Source organism: Saimiri boliviensis, chromosome 6 (genome assembly GCF_048565385.1).
Source record: "Saimiri boliviensis isolate mSaiBol1 chromosome 6, mSaiBol1.pri, whole genome shotgun sequence".
NCBI lineage: Eukaryota > Metazoa > Chordata > Mammalia > Primates > Cebidae > Saimiri > Saimiri boliviensis.
This window is the reverse complement of record NC_133454.1, coordinates 41,810,493-41,831,734: the sequence shown is the minus strand read 5'-3', so window position 1 is coordinate 41,831,734 and position 21,242 is coordinate 41,810,493. Positions and strand designations below refer to the sequence as shown.

At 38.6% G+C, this 21,242-nt stretch overlaps 1 protein-coding gene across 3 annotated transcripts; it reads left to right on the top strand.

Moving 5' to 3' along the window:
* The first annotated feature begins 4,392 nt into the window (after nt 1-4,392).
* On the top strand, nt 4,393-19,160 carry MSANTD4 (Myb/SANT DNA binding domain containing 4 with coiled-coils). 3 transcript variants are annotated; one of them, XM_003923755.3, is made up of 3 exons: nt 4,393-4,485; nt 13,345-13,962; nt 14,285-19,160. In XM_003923755.3, exons 2-3 carry the CDS (start codon nt 13,501-13,503, stop codon nt 14,858-14,860), a joined length of 1,038 nt encoding a protein of 345 aa, XP_003923804.1. In that variant the 5' UTR covers nt 4,393-4,485; nt 13,345-13,500; the 3' UTR covers nt 14,861-19,160. The 3 variants fall into 3 exon arrangements, with proteins under 3 accessions (XP_003923804.1, XP_010332905.1, XP_074256609.1); XM_010334603.3 differs by having other exon boundaries at nt 4,393-4,846; XM_074400508.1 differs by lacking the exon at nt 4,393-4,485 and adding an exon at nt 4,857-5,309.
* The last annotated feature ends 2,082 nt before the right edge of the window (nt 19,161-21,242 follow it).

The following is a 21,242-nucleotide window of genomic DNA, read 5'->3' as shown; positions in this document are numbered from 1 at the left end:
GAATCACAAAAACTTGAATTCTAGTCAGATGTGGTGGCTCACACCTGTAAGCACTTTGGGAAGCCAAGGTGGAAGGACTGTTTGAAGCTGAAGTTCTAGATCAACCTGGGCAACACAGCAAGACCCTGTTTCAACAATAAATAAATAAATAAATAAATAGCCAGATGTGGCAACAATGCCTGGGGTCCTAGCAAGCTGGGAAGATCACTTTTGCCTAGAAGCTGCAGTGAGCTATGACCATGCCCTTGCACTTCAGCCTGGACAACAGAGTGAGACTCTGTCTCTAAAAGAAAAAAAAATTGGAAGTCATAGAAATAGGGAGCAGAATGACATGGCCAGGGCTGAGGGTTGGGAAGAAACCTCCGGTTATAAAATGAGTAAGTTCTGGGAATCTGCCATACAGTATGGTGACTATAGTTAATATTAAATTGCTTACTTGAAATTTTCTAAGAAAATACATCTTAAGTTTCCTCACCCCCAGCCCCCACAAACTCTGGTGAATATATGTGATGATGGATGTATTGATTGTGGTAATCATTTCACAATGCATATGCTTATCAAATCATCATGAATATATATCATTTTTATTTGTCAATCATACCTCAATAAAGCTGGAAATAATTTAAAAACAGGTAAAATTAATTTTAATAATATGTTTTTCTTAACCTAATTATGCAAAATATTATAATTTCAACTTATAATCAACACAAAAATTATCAGTGAGATATTTACATTTTTTATGCTAAATCTTTGAATCCTGTGTATATTTTACAATTACAGCACATCTTAATTTAGACACTATTTTTAAATCAGGAATACTTGATCCATATTTAGATTTCAAAAAGTTTACAATTGAAAAAGTAGATACGCATAACCCAATTTCCAAATATACTTAGAAGTATCTAGTAATATGAATAAAATATCAGTTTTTAAATTAAAGTTAATTAATAAAATTCAGTGATTCGATTGTACTAGCCATGTTCCAACGACTCATCTGGCTATCACAGTTGGACAGCACAGTTGTAAAACTGAGAGAGTCACCTCCTCCCTCCCCTGGCTTCCAGATGTGGAGGGTGAAGAAGGAAAAATAAAATAAAATAAAATAAAATGAAATAAAATAAAATAAAATATGAAGGAGCTGGGAAAATGACTCCCTCTTTAGTTCCCAGCTTCTCTGCCATCTGTTAACCTTGAAAGAGCTGCAAATGAATGCTATCCCTGCCGGCTGGAGCCCAGCACTGGTTCATGCCCCTACGTCTCCACCGACCAGGCTCCCTCTAGAAAACACCTCTGCCAACAAACAGCTTGTTGCTTTTGTCTTGACTCTGTAAGCCCCCTCCCCTGCTGGTCCCTGCTCATGCTGCATATGAATTAGCAAATTAATGAAGCCAAAAAATTGTAAGGTTAAATGTCCAGCAATGGACAATGACATAGTTCCGCCTCAGTTTCCCCGTTAGTGTTGTAAGCTTATAAAAGGGGAGAGAAGCCTCAGCTCGTGCAGCTCAGTGAATGAGGCTGTAGCCGCGAGCCCCCACCCCGCACAGCTCCTGGCCAAATAAAAAGCCACTTCCCTCCTCAGTTCCGTGTTTGAGAGTTTGAGAGGTTTGTTCCCCGTCGTTCCTGCTTCAAAATAAGTGTGTAAGTACCTTTTGGTCAAATATGTATCCTTGACTTAGTAGTAAGAAAAATTAAATCAGCAAACAGGTTGATCATGGAGTACAAATAGTACACATTATGGATTACCTTCAAACTTCATTGTTGGTCCATATCCACTCAAAGAAGATGTAGTTGAGCAGAAATAGTGAGGGGATCTGGAAAAGATATTGCAATTAGCAAAAAGACTGAGATTACTTGGGGAAAGTTTAAAGTTCACGATATGAAAGCAAAAGTTTGTTAATAACAATTCAGCATTCTTGTCCCTGTTACTGAGGTAAATAAACAGATTCCAGCAGTGGACAGGTTCTGAACAGAACTGGTTGTGTCTGGTTATGAGGAGAGCTAGTTCTCTTTCTCGCTGTACTCATACAAAATAAATTAATTAAAAATTTTTTTAAAAACCCACAACAAAATCCAAAATTATAAAATACAACTTGTATTTTTCCAAAAATAACAAAAGTTTCTTTTAATCTACTTAGGCAAAAGTATAAACAGCCTTCTTCTTTTTTTTTTTTTTTTTTTTTTTTTTTTTTTTTTTTTTTGAGACGGAGTTTCGCTCTTGTTACCCAGGCTGGAGTGCAATGGCACGATCCCGGCTCACCGCAACCTCCGCCTCCTGGGTTCAGGCAATTCTCCTGCCTCAGCCTCCTGAGTAGCTGGGATTACAGGCACGCGCCACCATGCCCAGCTAATTTTTTTTGTATTTTTAGTAGAGACGGGGTTTCACCATGTTGACCAGGATGGTCTCGATCTCTTGACCTTGTGATCCACCCGCCTCGGCCTCCCAAAGTGCTGGGATTACAGGCCTGAGCCACTGCGCCCGGCCTAAACAGCCTTCTTATAAAAGCATGTCTATAGTTACCGACAAAGTTGCAAGTAACAATCTGTAAGATTAAACAGACCATTACATTTAAAAAGCATATTTCATACTTACTTCCTATCTTATGGGAGAGTTCCTGCAAGAATATCCAGCTATTCACCATTCATCCAGAACATTCTATCATTTATTTTTGAAATCTTTTTTGAATGTCTGTTACATTCCAGGCACTGCCTTATTCACAACAGTTAACAAAAAAAGCCCCACCCACACAAAGTATGTGATTGCTGTCAGAGGAAAGGCCGTGATAAGCGCTTGCAGAAGTTGGGTTGCAGATTTAGTAAATAAAAATTTTTATTTCTTTAATTTAGCAAATAAACATATGGATACCAAATATTGCGTTGGACAGATTAAAAATTATTTGCTTTTTATCTGAACTTCAAATTTAACTGAGCGTCCTATTTTTATCTGGCAAACCTACATGAGAGGGAAAACTTGGAAGTGGAGGTAGGGTAAATGGAGAGAATTTGGGAAGCCTTCCTTTAGAAAGGAATTTCTGAAGTGAATCTGGGCATAGTGAAGAGGCAGAAAGAAATCTTTCTGGGAGGAAACAGCAATGCAAACTGACTCCCCAGGCCACTTCAGAGTTCAGGAACTTTAAGAAGCAAAGGGAATGGGGTAAGGAAGAAGGAAGGTGGATATAACGTTGAGAGTTGAAGCTTGAGGGAAACTAGGTGCCTTTATTTTTCAGGGTTCAATAAGAAGTTTGTACTGTATCACCAGTGGTGAGATTCCACTAAAAAACTTTAAGCAGGGGCGGGGCGCAGTGGCTCAAGCCTGTAATCCCGACTTTGGGAGGCCAAGGCGGGCGGATCACGAGGTCAAGAGATCGAGACCATCTTGGCCAACATGGTGAAACCCCGTCTCTACTAAAAATACAAAAATTAGATGGGTGTGGTGGCGGGAGCCTGTAATCCCAGCTACTTGGGAGGCTGAGGCAGGAGGATCGCTTGAACCCGGGTGGCGGAGGTGGGGGTGAGCCAAGATTGCGCCACCACACTCCAGCCTCGTGACAGAGCAAGACTGTCTCAAAAAATAAAAATTAAAAAAGCAGCACATTTTGGCTACAGGGCGAAGAATGAACTACAGTCTGGCAGGCAGGATATTGGAAGACAAGTTAGGAGGCTACTGTGGAATTCAGGTGGGTCCACAGAGGCCTGAACAGAGGCAGCCCGAAGAAAGCTGCATCACTCACAAACACCTGAACGTGAGACGGCAGAAAGTAAGCAACTGCAAACTTGAATGCAGAAGAGGACTGGGAGAGAAGCAGAAGCAGCACACATTTGGGGAACCAGTGAAGAAACAGTCAAAAAATCAAATGTCTTCTGAGAAGTATAGCAAGATAAGGACTGAAAAGCGACTCCTAGATTTAGCCATAAGGAAGTCACCAGTGACCTTTGGCATGGGCAGTCTCAGAGGAATGGTTGAGCTCAATTAGGTCGCAGCTGGTCCGGGAGAAGGCGATGCTGGCCTAGGAACCCGGCTGCAGCAGCACCAGGCTCTCACTTCTTCGCCTTTTTAACAGGTGAGGGTCAAGGACAAGAGACGAGTTTGGAGATGGCGCGGCTAGTGCCCCCATCAGTTGGAACAGCGAAGCAAGCGGATCGCTAGGGGCCAATCCTTTCCTAGAGTCCACTTGACTGACAGAGCTGCGCGCCACAGACGAAGCGCAGAGAGGGAGGTGAATCACGAGGGGGCGGAATTCCAGGGCACTAACCCGGAACCGGTTTGGGACTCGATTCCCATTGTGAGGCCTGGCCTGGGGCGGGCTCTCAGCCAGAATGGCAACACCCTTCCGTCCAATGGATGAGCTTCATCAAATGAACGGCAGCCACATTAGCCAATGGGTGGCAGAAGATGGGCGGGCGAAGTTAGTGGGAGGAGAATCAATATAGCATCTTTTTACCTACCCCCTTAGGGGCGATCGTGGGGAGGTGCCGCTGGGGTCGCAGGTGAGCGGTTCTGTGACGGAGGAGGCGGCCAGGGAAGTGGCGGCTCCGTGGTCAGTGGGTGCCCTCATAGTGGGAAGGTTCCCGGAGGGGTCAGCGACAAGTGGCCGCGCCGCTGGCTGCCGGGTTTGGTCCTAGGGTTGTGGCGTAGCGGGACTGCACGCTCGGGAGAAATGCCACGCGCGTCTGTCGCCTGACTGGGGAGGCTAGAGAGGGCCCAGGCCACGGAAACAAGACTGCAGAAGTTTCTGGGCACTCAGTCGGGACTCTCATTTAATATCCAGAGAGAGGATTCTCCTTTCAGATTGTCCCGACTCCACCGAGACTCCTACCAGCAGCAACCGCGTCGTTGTGGCCGAGTCAGGTGCGCGCCCCTGCTCCCCTGGGTGGCCTCCCGGGAGTCCAATCTAATTCGATTCTTACCAGGGGCCGTTTTCGGACGATCGCAAAGGAGGCCCCGGGAGGAAAGTGAAAGACACTTTGATAACCGGCGACCCTTAAATAAACTTGTTATGTATCCACCACAAGTTTTAGAGAAGAACATCCTTTTTGGCAGGGAAGTGAACCCCCGTAAGAACATAGGGGAGGGGAAAGCCACACTTTAAAGAGAACTGGGGTAGGGGTTGATATTGTAGATTTATGCTGCTTTTCTTCTTGAACTGCTTAAATTTACCCTCAATGTTTTTTTGATCCGAAACTTACCGTCTGGTTTTTCTCAGACTTCTTAATTCTGTCTTATCATGAAGTATCTAGGAACTTCATTCTCAAGCTTTAGTGCTTGTAAAAAGTTGTCTGGTTATGCGGTACGTCATCTTCACAAGGATTACGTAAGTGAACTATATCTCATTTCTGTTTCCAACCAGTAAAGAACGATTGTGAAATGGGATTTCAGGAAAATGGCTGTTCTCTGTGACTGGGCATGGAAGGTTTGTAAGTTTTAGAGGCTGCAGCTGTTGAATCCTTTCTGCTAAGAGAGGAACGATAGCTAATATAAAAGGGATAATATTTGACATCTAAAATGACATGTTTTTCACATTTTTATGAGGTATTATATCACCAGCACCAAGAATAGTGCTTGGTACACAGTAGGAGCTCAATAAGTAGTTTTTGAGGAAATTATTGGGGAATGAGTGTATGGTAGAAAACCCAAGCTTCTGTTACATGGGTACCAACATATAAAAGAGAGGACAGTTGGAAATGGCTTTTATCCAGGTAAGCATAGCTACAGAACGTAAAAAAGTCAAGATGCATCAATGCTGGCACTTTTATGCACTTAATCAGAAAATGTCAAGGTATGAGAAGAAGATTTTCACACAATTAAGCCAAGACTGGATATCTCAAGTGTATCCTAATATCAATTTTAGTCAGGTTAAAAATGTATTGAGTGAAATAGTTCATTAATTCAGAATAGATCAGTCAGGGACAATGGGATACCACTTTGCAAGTTCGAGGTATGGAGTTAGGAATTGTTGGTAAAAAAATTAGGCCTTGCAAATAGAAACAGCTGCTGCCAAATTTTAAAAATACTGGTACTTCAAAAAGGACTGCTATTTCTGCCATGTATCAATACATTTGCAACAATGCAATTTCCAAATTGATCTCAGATTCTAAGAGCAATATCTTATAGTAGATATCTGCATAAATTTGGATTCTCTTGACAACTTCAATTATTTTTATTTTATTATATACTTATATTGGTTATATATTTATATGTTACTACAGTAACATTTCCTCCATATTAAAGATAGCCTGCTTGAATTTCAAAAAACTTTCACAAATATATTTATCTCTTTCAGTTCATTTTTTAGCGAAGAATAGGTCTTACTAAGCCAGAATTAAAGATTTACTCTTTGGCATCATACTAATTTTCCAGCTTTAATCCCTTGTACTTCTTTCTTTTATTTCTGTCCCTCATTAGTCTGTTTTATAAGACCATAATCAAAGGCTGATTCCAACTCAAAACCTTCCTTGATCCCATCCAAGATTTGTCCTTCTTATGAATATCTAGAGTATTTTGTTAGTATTTATTTTTGTAGTTTTTATATATTTGCATTATTCATCCAGTGAAGAAATATTTGTTAATTACATCCAAATACTGTACTGGGCAATGGATAATAGCTGACATTTGTGGGTTTACAATATCTTAGGCATCATAAGCTTCTTAATCGGATTATCTCTTTTAATCCTCAAAACATCACAAGTATTAGTCTATTATTATACCCATTTATAGATGAAGAAACAAGTTTAAGAGGTTAAGTAATTTGCTGGAGATCACAGAGCTAGTTAAGTGGTAGAAGTGGCATACAACTTTAGGTAGTCTGTATCCACAACTGCAGGTTACAGACTTCATTACAGTTTGTTTATATAAATTTTTTTATACATCTATGTTTTACAGGCTTTACTAAGTTGTAAATTATTTGAAAGCAGGGGTGGTGTATTCATATCTGATCCCTTATTGCTCCTATTGTAAATCAGTGGTGTAATAAAGCTGATAGTGGACGCACATAGGAAGGACATCAGACTTAGATGAATGGGAACAGTGAAGACAGTCCTGGAACAGGAAACATTTAAATCGAGTGCTGAAGGATGAGTAGGCATTTGCCTGATGATAAGGCAGACACCATGGAAATTGGGAAGATGGGCTGGAGAAATATATGTGTGATAGTCCAAGGGCAGGGACCATGATGGCTTGAGCTGTGCTGCCCAGTATGGTAGCCAGTAGCCATACGTTGCTATTGAGCACTTGAAGTGCAACTAATCCAAATTGAGATGTGAAGTGTAAAATGCCACTAGATTTTGAAGACTTAGTGTAGAAAAAGAGTGTAAAAATCTCAATAATTGTTTATATTGATTACATTTTGAAATAACATTTTAGATGTATTGGATTAAATAAAATACCTATTTTTACCTGTTTCATTTTACTGTTTTAATCTGGATACTTGAAGATTTAAAATTACATATAGGGCTCTTAAATTTCTATTGGACAGCACTGATCTAGAGTTTAGAGGGATTTCAAAATGACTGGTACTGTGTTTGTGTGCCACATACATGTGAGTACATGTTTGATGGGGAAGGTGAATTGGGAAAGTAGGTTGAGTTGGTTTTGTAGGTGTTGGATAAGACCAGAAAAGGTACATATGAAAGTTAAAGGTAGAGCTCAGATAGGGTTTACAATAGGAAGAGAGGAAGAGCAAGGGGAGTAAACTTAACCTATTATGTGCAATGGAAAGTCTTGTAAGGTTTTAAACACTCAGCATATTTCTGTTGAATGAGACAGTGTCCTAATTACTTCATTTAATAGTGCATGTTCCTGATTTATACTCCTAATTCAGTAGTAATTTTTCCTAATGAACATACGGATAGATGTCTAAAGACATTCTACTTGGAAGAAAATTTGGTTCTCAAGAGAGCAGTCATTTTCTTCTTAAGTCTAAATCACCTAAGGTTGTATGGCCTTGATGTGTTTCCAGTAAGTAGGAGTGTGAGTTGGTCCTTACAACTAGCATATTTTTCTTGTATTTGACATAACATTTCTTTGGGCATATTTTTCCATAAACAAACCAGCTTCATCTGTATTATAAGTCTTTTGTGTCGGATGAGGTCTTAATTTCCAAAAGGAAATTTCTTAGCAGCTACACCATTTGCTCTCTGCTTTGCCTTTCTGGACATATCTGAGCAAGTAAACTGTTAACATTGATTCACTAGCTGGGTGGTTCTCAATCCTGGCTGCAAATAAGCAGCATTTGGAGAGCTTCAAACTCTGAATGCCTGGCCCTATTCCAAAGGTTGTTTCAATTGGTCAGAGATGGGAACTGGTTATAGGTATTTTTAACAAGCTTTTTAGGTTATTTTGATGTGCTATAGACCTACATTTTTCAGTAGATTAGCTACTAAGTACATGTGCTACTGAGTACTTGAAATGTGGCTAATACAAAATGAGATTCCATCTTTGTCTCTTCATTTGTCCTTTAGAATCATTCACATGCATGTCATTTCTCTGTTTTCAATAAATTCTCTTTAATTTTTTTATAGTTTTAATTCTTAACATTTTCAACAGACATAGCTTTTTAAATCAATGTATGTGATGGAATTAGTATGTATTAATGTAATACATATTTGTACATAAATATTTACATGCTATTATAAACATGATTTTTCTGGAAGGAATTTCAAGAAATTGCTAATATTAGTTACATTGGTGGTAGAGGTTTTTCACTTCATTGTGGATTTACATTCTTATTTAGATCTTCTAACTGCCTGTTTATTTTCCTGTTTAAAAAAAATCAGACTTTAATAAATGTAGTTCTCAATAATAAAAATTTCTCATGAGTAGATTTTTGATATAATTGTGATCCTTTCAAAGTAAAATAAATGTGCTGTGGGCTAAGAAACACCCATACGGCTGAGACAGAAATGACCTTGCCCATGATCCACAGATTGGTGGTAGACAGAGTTAATGAACCTATTGTAGAGCATAGCACGTTTTGTGTCTGTGAATGTTCCTAAGTTGATCTGTGAACATGTACACACACAGACATACACATGCATTACCTTTGCCAATTTTGTTGGCTTGTGTCAACTATAGCATCTACATGGGGACAATGTGCTAAGATATCCATACTCTTAACATGACATTTATTGCATATATTCCATTATGTGACTTAATAGTTTATTCATCCAGTCCTCTTTTGATAATATTTTTGTTTTTACCATGCATTTACCTTTAAAATGTGATAGTGATTTTTAAATGACTCAAAAGGCTATGTCAATGCTCTGATACATTCTGTATATTTTGGAAAGAAAAATTTATCACATGTAGGTATTTGATTTGATGGAATGTCTACTTTAGAAATAGTTGGCTTGCAGTTTTCTTTTTTTAGTTTTTTGCATACTTTGCCCTTTTTTGTGGATATGTGAAATTGACAGTGATTTCTTGAGAGTTCATTTATGCTGTTTTGAATTTTTAGTTCTCTCTGACCTCTGTTTCAGCAGCAAGTGGCAGTTCTGGAGATGGTTATTCCACATGAGTGATTGGAAACAAAAAGATGTGATGGGCATATTTTTGGTGGTGTTATTAGACACATACAAAGTCAGCTGAACAAAGACTAAGAGCTTGAAAAGGAAACAATGCATAAAGATTTAATGCAATGGTGATAAGAAATGCTTTGTTATTAAAGTTTAAAAGTAAGGTATTAGCATCCAGTTTTCAATCTAAAAGGGAAAAGATGATTGAAAATATGTACATTTTCTGACTAAAAATTTAACCTTGCTTAATTCCTTTATTTTTGCTTCAGTAGAAGATACTATTTGTATTGTGAATTACAATAGAACTACTTTTCACACTAATGAAAAGCTTAAATTGGCGGACAGAGTAAGAGAGAAGAAACCATGTGTTGAAAGATAAACTGAGACGTAATAACTTACAACAATTTTATTTGAGCAAACTGATTCTTGAATCAGGTAGCTCCAAACCAGAAGTGGTTGGGGGGGCTCTGCAGTGGAGATGCAAGATGAGAAGGCTTTATAGGGCTAACAGAGGTAAAGCAAAGAAAATATTTGATTGGTTACAGTTATAAGGTTGTCTAATTTGATCTATCCCCTGGAAAGTCTCTAGTTACATAAGTTAGTTGATGGCTTCTGATTGCTTAGTCTTGTTTCTTTTTTTAAAAAAAATAAAGGTATTTACCAAAAACATAGCCCAAGTTAAGTGTTGCATATGTTTGCAAATCAAGCAAGGTTAAAGTCATGTATGAGGCCTAACTGGTTTTTGTCTTCTCAGGGATTCTTCAGGCCAGGTCTCTATTCTAATTTACCATAACAGGAAGTAGAGGAAATGTAACTGATTGAAGTTTTGAGGAATTTTTTTTTGCCAACATGAAGAATTTTATCTGAATCTTATAAATAAAAATCTCCTTTTGAAAATCTTTTACTAAATGATATTGAAAAACTTAACTTAGTAACACTTTTGTTTTTGAGACAAAGTCTGGCTCTTTCACTCAGGCTGGAGTGCAGTGGCATGATCTCAGCTCACTGCAACGTCCGCCTCCCAGGTTCAAGTGATTCTTATGCCTCGGCCTTCTGAGTCGCTGAGATTACAGGTTTGCACCACCACGCCTGGCTAATTTTTGTATTTTTAGTAGAGATGGGGTTTTGCCATGTTGCCCTGGCTGGTCTCGAACCCCTGAGCTCAGGCAATCCACCCGCCTTGGCCTCCCAAAATGCTAGGATTACAGGCGTGAACCGCCATGCCCAGCCAGCCACACGTTTTTAAGATATAACTATCACAAGCTGCTAATAAAGTCGAAGTAGATGTGACATGAGGGAACCTGGATGTAATAAGTCTTACCATTTAACTAGCTGTGTTGTAGACAAATTAAACCCTCTGGATCTTGTCTTATAAATAGAAAAGCTAGTATCTCCCATATAATGACATGGTGGTGTTTAAGTGACAGGACTTGGAACTTCATGGATATTTGATACTTTTTTCATATTGGCAGAAAAAGTTTAAGGTCAAACAGTGATAGAGCTGGACGGGATCTTGGCAGTGTCATCCCATTTCACATTTTGAAGGGGTGGTAAAGTCAGCTCTGTAGTAGTTATCAGTGAGTGAATTTGAAGTCAGACAGCATGGTCTGTATAAGATACTCCTTACTCTTTCTGAGCTCTTGTTTCCCCTTAGATCTTTTAAAATCTCTTTCCAAGTCAAAGTGCTTTTTTGACATCTATCCCACTTCTCAGTTGAATCAATATTAATAAAGCAATATGTACTGTATTGTATAAGACACTAGGACCTTTTTGGTAGATGGCCTCATTTTCTGACAGTATAAGAAAATTCAGTTCCTGACTCAGTCGACATCCGTTCCGGCCTTCTAGTATGCCTTCCAGTAATGCAAAGGCTAGCTAGCACAAAAACTACGCACTTCCCCAGTGAGGATTGTGGATGTGCTTTAGATTTCACCAGATGCACTTACGGAAGGCTTGAATTCGAGGTAGATGAGAGAGTCAGGCATGTGAAGCATCTGTTTTACTAGTATGGGTCTAGCACGGAGGTTTTCAAAGGCTACTGTGCCTTTGAAAAGTTATCAGGAGGGTTTATTGAAACACAGATTGCTATGTCCCACTTCTAGAGTTCCTGGTCTGGAAGGGAGCCTAAAAAGTTTACATTTCTGACAAGTTTCAGGTACACCATCTTTAACAGTCCGACAAACCAAGAATCTGGAAATTGGAGAAACATTTTCTTATATCTAGAAGAAATGCTTACAAGAGAGGATCTTTTCCACTCAAACTCTGTATACAAATACTGCCACATGGATATTTTAAAGTTTATTTAATGGAGACTCGAAGTATAGTTTACTTTCCTACATCGTGATCTTCAGCTCTATAATTAAAGTAGCACAGAACAATGCAAAATACTGCTGAGAAATTCTCCAAAGAAAGGCACATAATTAAGAGCCTTAATTAGAAACAAAAATATAGTCCAGCCTGGTTTTGTTTGGTGTAAAGGGCTTTTGTTTAGGTAATTTGAGCAGGAGGAGGATGGGGTGAGCTTTGAGGAACAGAATTACAAGGGCAAACCAAACAATGTGCACTAGTCTATTAAAAGTTTAGGAATCTAGAAACAATTTTTGGTGATCTTTGCCTTTTTCTTTTTTGGTGATCATTTTCTTTTTTTTTTTTTGGTGATCATTTTCTTTATTGGTTATCTTTTTGTGTGTGTGTGATCTTTTTTGGTTATCTTTCTTTAACTTGATTAATTTGGTGGGATGGCTGGGTAAAATCCTTGCCATTTTTATGTTACTCCTTTTATTTTGTCATATCCCTATAATACTTTAATGGTTTCAGGAAATTATATTCCAGGTTTAAGGTTTCTACGTTGGTTTAACCTTAAAATAAGTTTGAATTTGTGAAGTAGTAAAGTTTATTTGATCAGATTACATTGTCTTAAATTGGTTTCTGAGTTTTATTGATTTATGCAGCTCAGCCTTTCAGTTTTCCTCAAATTATTTTACAAAATATACTTTTTCTTTTAGATATCTCAATCTAATGATCATTTTGGCAAATAGACTCTTTCATTTATTCAAAATGTATTTATGGTGTGCATGCCATGTGCCAGAATCTCTGCTAGGCTCTGGGGAGATAATGGCCAGAGGAAACATCCCTGCCCTTGTGAAACTTTGCAGTGAAGTGGGGAAAGGGACAGACTCTGAGCTGTATGTTAGCACAACTATAAAATTCAGTCTAGGAAAAGTACTGCAAATTTTATGCTGGAATAATTTGACTTATCAGGAAAGGCTTCACTGCGAAATGGATGCTTAATCTGCAAGCTAAAGGATGAGGAGAAATTAAGTAGGCCAAAAAGGGAGCAGTCCATTTTCCAGGTGGAAGGGACAGTGTGGACAAAGGCCCTGAACCAAGAAAGAGCTTGACAGGAATAGGTGGCTGAAAGATGGCCAGTGCACTTGGAGGAGAGAGGGAAAATTCATGGGAGAAGGAGCTGAAGGAATAGGAAGGGAGTCAAGAGTGAATATTGGCAACTGGTTAGGAATCTTTGCAGCAGCGCACTGGAGAAAAGATGGCAATTTGGACTGTGTTGGTACTGGCAAAGATAAAGAAGAAGACAATTTTTTGTTTAATTTTATTTTTTATTGTACTTTAAGTTCTGGGATACATGTGCAGAATGTGCAGGTTTGTTACATAGGTATGCATGTGCCATAGTGGTTTGCTGCATCCCTCATCCTGTCATCTACATTCAGTATTTTTAAGCTATATTTAGAGGGTTGCTTTTTAAATATTATATAGCTTATTAGGTTGAAGTACGTTATAGAAGTTGCAGATTGATTGCTTGTACCTTTTCCCTTTTAGGAAATATCCAGCCTATCTCTGCTACTAGATGAATGGAAGACGATGATTTGAACTAAGTGCCAACAGAGAATTATCCTTGGATTTTGTGCTTTGTAGCATTCCTCAAATTGTTTTCACATCTTCTCTTACTATAACAACTGCATTGAAGTTAAAAAAATGAAGCAGTTAAAAAGAAAAAGGAAAAGCAATTTTAGTGTTCAAGAAACTCAGACCCTTTTGAAAGAAATTACAAAAAGGAAAGAAGTCATTTTTTCCAAGCAGCTCAATACAACAATTAACGTGATGAAGCGAATGGCTTGGGAAGAGATTGCACAGTGTGTGAATGCTGTGGGAGAAGGAGAACAGAGGACAGGGACAGAGGTGAAAAGAAGATACCTTGACTGGAGAGCACTTATGAAGAGAAAGAGGATGAAGGCCAACATTAAGCTGGTCGGTTCAGGATTTCCCCTTCCCTCCTCTGATTTAGATGACTCTCTTACTGAAGAGATAGATGAAAAGATTGGATTCAGAAATGATACAAATTTTGACTGGCAAAATGTGGCTGATTTCAGGGATGCAGGTGGTTCCTTAACCGAGGTCAAAGTGGAAGAGGAAGAAAGGGATCCCCAGAGTCCTGAAGTAAGTATTAGCCTGTGTACCCCCTTTTAATCTTTTCAATTCTGATTTGGGAGATTATTGTTCAAGCTTATTTAAAAATAGAACATAACAAGGTCATTTTATTTGTTTTCTCTTTATATCATTAATACTTTTCTTCCCACCTAAATATAATTACCTAGGTCATATATGTATTACAGACATCAAGTAATTCAATGGAAATGATATTCAAAATTCAAATTAAGTGTTTTTCCCCAAACAATGCAGAAAGCTTTTGAGAAATATTTAGACAAATTGCCACGAAGTAGAAGTCAATACTGAAAATTGCTTTTCTCTTTGCTCTTAGTTTGAGATTGAGGAAGAGGAAGAAATGTTATCATCCGTCATACCGGATTCCAGGAGAGAAAATGAACTTCCCGATTTCCCCCACATTGATGAGTTTTTTACCCTTAATTCAACACCATCTAGATCTGCATATGATGAGCCTCATTTGCTTGTAAATATTGAGAAACAGAAACTAGAGTTGGAAAAACGACGACTGGATATCGAGGCTGAAAGACTCCAAGTAGAAAAGGAACGCCTACAAATCGAGAAAGAGAGGCTGCGGCATTTAGACATGGAGCACGAGCGGCTTCAGCTGGAAAAGGAACGGCTGCAGATTGAAAGAGAGAAGTTGAGATTACAGATAGTCAATTCAGAGAAACCGTCCTTGGAAACTGAACTTGGTCAAGGAGAAAAGTCCATGCTTCAACCACAGGACATAGAAACAGAGAAGTTAAAACTTGAGCGAGAACGCTTGCAACTGGAAAAGGATAGGCTGCAGTTTTTGAAGTTTGAATCGGAGAAGCTACAGATTGAAAAGGAGCGCTTACAAGTAGAGAAAGACAGACTTCGAATTCAGAAAGAAGGACACTTGCAATGATTTTTCCAGGCCTCCATTTAGCAAATATTTGAAGACTGTAGATTTCTCTCATATCAGGTGATAGAATGATGGTTGCTGGATTAGCTGTGATTTCTTTTCTTGTCTCATGTCAGTGTTCTGTAGGAAAAAGTTATATATGGATAACTGTATGCCTAAGTAGTATATTATATAAAAACTGTGCCCTAGCATAAACAGTATAGCAAAAATTTACTGTGCTGGACTCTCTACCTTATAATATTACATAGAGTCTTGTATAGTCTGTGTACCCAGAGTTTACAATTATGTCTATATAAAATTCTAGCCCAGAAGTTCTCAACTGGGGTTGATTTTGGCCTTTAGAAGACCAATTTGATGATGTCTGGAGACATGTTTGGTGGTCAAAACTGGGATAGGGAAAAGGTTGCTACTGTGCAGTGCATACCTCCTCAACCCCCTCACCCCTCACAGACTCAGTAAAGAATTTTCCAACCCAAAATATCATTAGCGCTGAGGTTGAGAAATCCTGTCCTTGCTTAACTCTGTACCTCTATAGCTATGTTTTATAGTTGTAGAATATTAAAACCTCAGATATTTATGTGGATAGGTACTTAAATGGCCAAAAACTTTAACTATGAAATGTTACTGTGTAGTATATTGAATATAGGAAGTGATGAAGATTATATGTATTTTATTCCCATGATTCCATCTACAAATAGCCTTCTCAGATTCAGAAAACAATACAGGGAACATTAGAGATTATCTAAAGTGGGTCACTTTGAAAAGAATTATTTATCTCACTTTTAATGCTTTAGAAGGAAGAGGTAATTTTAAAGCTTTAGTTCCTTTTCTTTCAGTCATTGTCTTGGTTTGGGTACAAAAATTGTCATTTCAATAATGTACTGAAATCTTATAAGTGAATGGTTGAAGCTAGTAAAAATGGTAACAGTATAAAAATGGTACTTGTATTCCATGAACTTGAACCCAATGACTGATTGTTTGACTTTTAAAATAAGTAATAGTAGCCATTGGGGAGTCAGGGGTGGGTGGGGAAAATGTACTCTGTATCAAATAATAATGATGATGTTGAAATAATGATAGTAGCTATGTGTTATGGATTAGAGAAGCACTTATTACACTATCTAACCTGATATGTAGAACAATTATTTAGAGTTGTATCTGTTGTTATTCCTGAATCTGAAGCTCAGAGAAGTCACACAGAGCAAATGGCTGATCTTTTATATTGTAGTGTATTTTGTCCTTCCCTCTTCCCTGAGGAACAAAGTACGTATCTTTAGTTTCTTTGGTATTTACTCTTGAGACCAAGGGCTTGCTTAATCTGATGATTTTTCCTTCAGTTGTCTGAAGCTGCTTTCTCCACAGTCCAAGTGCTTCTGATGCACACTAAAGTTGAGAATCACTGTACTGATCACTTTGTGTTTTCTGATTTTCAAGGTTGATACGTAGCTTTAATACAACTCTTCTGTTGACAGTTATCACCTTGATTTTGCGTTTCTTCCTTGTTAAGAGTGGCTTGAAACTCAAATGTATGTTGATATTTGAGGATGGGTATGCAAGGAAAAAATATACTTCTGTTTACTTTGTCTTTGAAATAGTGTTATTTTTCTATATCTGAGATAATTGCTTCTACTGTAGAAAAAAATTTGCCTATACTATCTGAGAATTTGTAATTTCAAATGATACTCATTGCTCTTAAGGGTGGAGGTTATCAAGCTTAGAGAAGAGAGCCCTATCATGGTCAGTGAGGTCAGAGGCCTAATATTTGGGCTGGAAATTGAGATATTTATGCTGGATATGTTATTTGCTCCTCAAAAGAACCATTGAGGTCTAACTCATGTGATATGGTTTAGCTGTGTCCCCACCGAAATCTCATCTTGAATTGTAGCTCCCATAATTCTCACATGTTGTGGGAGGGACCCATGGGAAGATAATTGAATCATGGGGCAGTATCCCCCATACTGTTCTCATGATAGTGAATAAGTAAGTCTCCCAAGATCTGATGGTTTTATAAGAGGAAACCCATTTCTCTTAGTTTTCATTTGCTCTCTTGCCTGCTTCCATGTAAGACGTGCCTTTCACCTTCCACCGTGGTTATGAGGCCTCCCCAGCTACGTGGAACTATGAGCCCATTAAACCTCTTTTTCTTTATAAATTACCCAGTCTCGTTTATGTCTTTATCAGCAGCATGAAAGTGGACTAATACATCATGTTATCTCCACTCCTATAACAACAACAACAACAACAAAAAGCCTCATTTATTTAATTAACCATCTATCTTAAAAATTACGTATCAATATTGACCCAAGATTTTAGCATAAGCACCACCACCACCAGGCCAGGTGAATTTTTGTATTTTTTGTATAGACGGGTTTCACTGTGTTGGCCAAGCTGGTCTCAAACTCCTGACCTCAAGTGATTCATTGGCCTCTGCTTCCCAAAGTTTTGGGATTACAGGTGTGAACCACCATGTCTGGCCAGGTTTTAATTTCTTAGGGAAAGCCTGAAAATAGCTAATAATTAATTTTGGATGAAGCACTCTTAAATGCCTGAAAGTAAGAAACTAAAAAGAAGCATAATATATTCTAGGGCTTTGGCTGAAGAGCCTTGAATTTCTCAACCCTGCTTCAGGTGCAGATGGGTTGAATTGGTTCATTCCAGTAGGAAACACTGTTGCTGCACCTCTGAGGTGGTAGGCATACTCATAGTGCATGTGTCTGTTAGTTACTACTGTGTAACAAACTGATTGAAAATTTGATGGCTGGAAATCCCAACCACTTATTTTGCTCAAAATTTTAGAGGATATGAGGTACAGCTTAGCTGAGTGGTTTTGCTCTTGGCTGGGTTCTCAGTGTCAGCTGCAGGTTGGCTATGTGGTTAAGCTTCTGGGGTTAGCTAAATAACAGAAGGGCAGGGGGTGGTAAATGGTGGAGTTAAGCTGTCCCTATGGTGTTTGATTTTATAGGCAGGGTAACTTGGGCTTGTTCTATTGGAGTTGGCTAGAGTTGAGGAGACAAAGGGGTGTTCAAGGGGTCAAGCAAGGCCTAGTCTCAGAACTAGCACTTCATTATGCTTCTGCAACACTGGATTGGCCAGAACTAATTACAGAGCCAGACTAGAGTCAAGGGGTGGGCAATAGAGTCCATCTACTGATAAGAGGAGCTGTGAAGTTCGGTAAAACTGGGATACAGGGAGGACTGAGGAATTGTGGCCATATTTGAAATCAGTCTACCACACCTTCACTCTGGTTTGCCTTTGGTATACTTTGATTATACCAGTGGTTCTGATATCCTATCTGGTTTAGCATTAGTTCTACACAAAAATGCCCTGATAAGGACTCTGAATTATATGGGCATTCTAATTGTAAGGAGCACCTTCCCATCTGTTTTGTAGAAATGGCTGGTTTAAGAGAAGGAAGGGACCATAAATTTGCAGAAAGAAATATATAGTGTTCTCTCAGGCTTTTCTTTTAAATTAAACACTTTAGTCTTTGTAATTGAGGGGAATTTCTGCTTCACTTCTTTCATTTTCTGCCTAATTTGTCCATTTTATATTACTTCACTGCCTCTCTGTTCATTTTTCTACTTCTTCATGCTTTGTCACCTCTAATGCTGTATATAAAAGCAGATAATAATGCTCCCAGAATATTTTATTTTGAGTTAATAGCTACTTTTTTCTACTTCCGCATCCTTATTTTCGTTTTAAATCCAAAATGATTTTTACTGTGTTGCTCTACATTTGTATTATACCTCCCCAAAGTAAAATTTAATTTAGAAAATATTTAATTTTTAGTTTATCAGAGATTTCTAGCCGCTATCATCAACCTGAATTATAATTTCTAAAGCTACCAGAGAACTACCAACCCGTTTCCTTATTCCACCTGTAACTTCTGTTTGACATATGTAGATTCTTTTTATACATGCCAGGCAGTGTTTTGCATAGGGCCTTATTTAAAATCCAGATGAAGATTGTCTGTCAAATGTATCATTTTGAAAATTTCTCCCAATGCATATTGAAAGAGATCTGGCCTAGGTGTAACTGGAACACAGCTGGAGAAGAACATATCTCTTTAAAAAATAGGAAAGTTGGATGCTGAAATCACAGATTAATTTGCCACTGTAGATAGAGGCATTGAGACTGTGCTGTTTGAATTAAGACTAAAAAGAAACAAGAAATGACAATTATTATAAAATTGGATTTTTTGTGCATTCAGAGAATAACTTTATCAATACTCTTTATTATTTACCATTTGTTTCTTTGATGTGACCCATTCATCTTTAGAAAAATAAACTGAAATATAAAGTTGGTCAACTCTTAATGTCATTTTCTTTTCTAGTTTAAAATCTCCAGATCCAACATTTGAGCTGAAATATAATTTTACAAGTGTTACAGATATCTTGCCCTGTATATTTTCCTGTTTCCTCAAATACTCAATGCACACCAGAATCAAATTCATTAGCTCTCTTCTCTCATACCTATAAATCATCTCTCTGCAAGGACACCATTTGTATCAGTTTGTCTGGAAATTTCAGATGTGTCTTTGAGTCTTTTGTCTTCTTCATTCTATCCAAGTTATTGATCAAGTCCTGTATTTTTTTCTGCTGATGCCTCAGAACAGCCTTCTTCAATCTCACATGTAGTCCTTAGGATGGAGGCATGTGTAGCCTGAATTCCAGCAACGTCTCTCTCAGTTTCCTCCTGTCCAGTCTTCCCTGTGTTACATTTCCAGAATAGCTTTCCCAAAGTACTCTGAGAATTGACAGGACTCGAAGTAGTGAAAAAGCAAAACTCAGGGGAGACTTAGGTCCAGCCCCAGCTCCACTTTGGCTGACAGACGTGCAGCACTGGGTCTCTCTGATCCTCACTGTTCTTGTCTGTATTACATCTAGTGTGTGTGTGCTGTCTGACACTCACCATGTTTGGAATAATAACATGAAAATGCAGCTTAAAACTGGAAAGCAGCTTGGAGGTATTACAAATTAGTTTTTCTTGTAAGGAGTAAAGAGAAGTATAAAGTCTGCAAATGTCCTTTGCCTACCCTTTTAAGATTTCTCCCTGCCATCATAACTAAGTATGCTTTGTCAAGCTGCTCTCCAAATACTCTCTGTGTTTTTCTTTGATCATGTTGCTTTCACCCTTCACCTTACCATTTTCTTTTTTCTTTTTTTTAATTTTCTTTTTTAGAGACATAGTCTCGCTCTGTGATCCTCCTGCCTCCCAAAGTGCTAGGATTACAGCCGTGAGCCACCGTGCCCATCCCATCCTCCCATTTTCTATTCTACAGTGACATTTAGCAGCACAAAACTTCAGCAGGATGGAGGGGCTTTATCATTTCTATTACTGTTTACCATAATTTAAAAGTATCAAAGTAAATTTCACTGAATAAAATTAGAATATTTTATCACATAAAATTGGTATCATGTCTTTCAAAGTCTCCTTGGAAATTTTTTGACTACAAGTGTGAAAGTCGACACCAGTCTGTCCAGCTTATGATTCATTCCCCTCTTGCCTGAGAACTGCTCCTAAACCATTGCAGTGGTCCTTGGCATTCATGTGTGTTCTGTGACTGTTGCTTTGGCTGTACTGTACATACTTGGACCAGGCATGGTCACAGCTTGGCTTTGCGTTGCCAGAAATAACTGTACTGTGCAGAGAATTCTCTTTCCCATCAGAGATTATCTGTGTCCTGATCCAGATACAATGTTGCTTTTGATGATTTCTCAAATGAATAGGATAGCAAAGATTTCAATTCTCACCTGCCTACTATATACTCTGGGGTATCCCCCTATGAGACTTGGGTCAGTTGTTGGTTTTGATTCTTCTTGGTTCCCCATGCTATTTGCCAGATTACTGTTTCTCTATTATTTTAAAAAAAAAATACTCTGAAGCTGATACCTGCTGGCTGACTAAAGCCATCTTCCTTTTCTCATTATTCATTTTGCTCACACCTCTTTAACTAATGACTGCCTCATATTCCTCTCCATCCTGGTCATCCTAGGAATTTCCCAGGAAACTGGTGACCCAGTGGCGAATTTGAAAGCTTTGGCTACTTAGGTCTGTGTCCTTGTCACCAGTTCCATCTCTTCCATTTCTGCTGTCCTTGTCCTACAGTATTATTCTGGGCCTAGTTACCAGCGCTTCTCCATGATCATGAACTCAAACACCAGCCCAGTGACTAAAATCTATGATCCTTCCGGTTTGCTGCACATGTTTTTCATCCTTAGGACTTCAAGTCCAATGGCTGCTCCAAGTTTTCCTACCACAGCTATCCTTTCTCAGCTCAGATTAGATGACCATGATTTTACTCATACCCAGGCAGATTGGTGCTACTCTAAGTTCACAGCTCCCTCTCTCCAAAACCATGGTGTGGTGGGTTGAACTGTGTCCC

What these genes read in the sequence shown, in the direction of transcription:
- MSANTD4 (XM_003923755.3), top strand. Translation starts at nt 13,501, where the DNA reads ATGAAGCAGTTAAAAAGAAAAAGGAAAAGCAATTTTAGTGTTCAAGAA. An exon ending in GGGATCCCCAGAGTCCTGAA is followed by an intron (nt 13,963 to 14,284) that starts GTAAGTATTAGC and finishes CTTTGCTCTTAG; the next exon opens with TTTGAGATTGAGGAAGAGGA.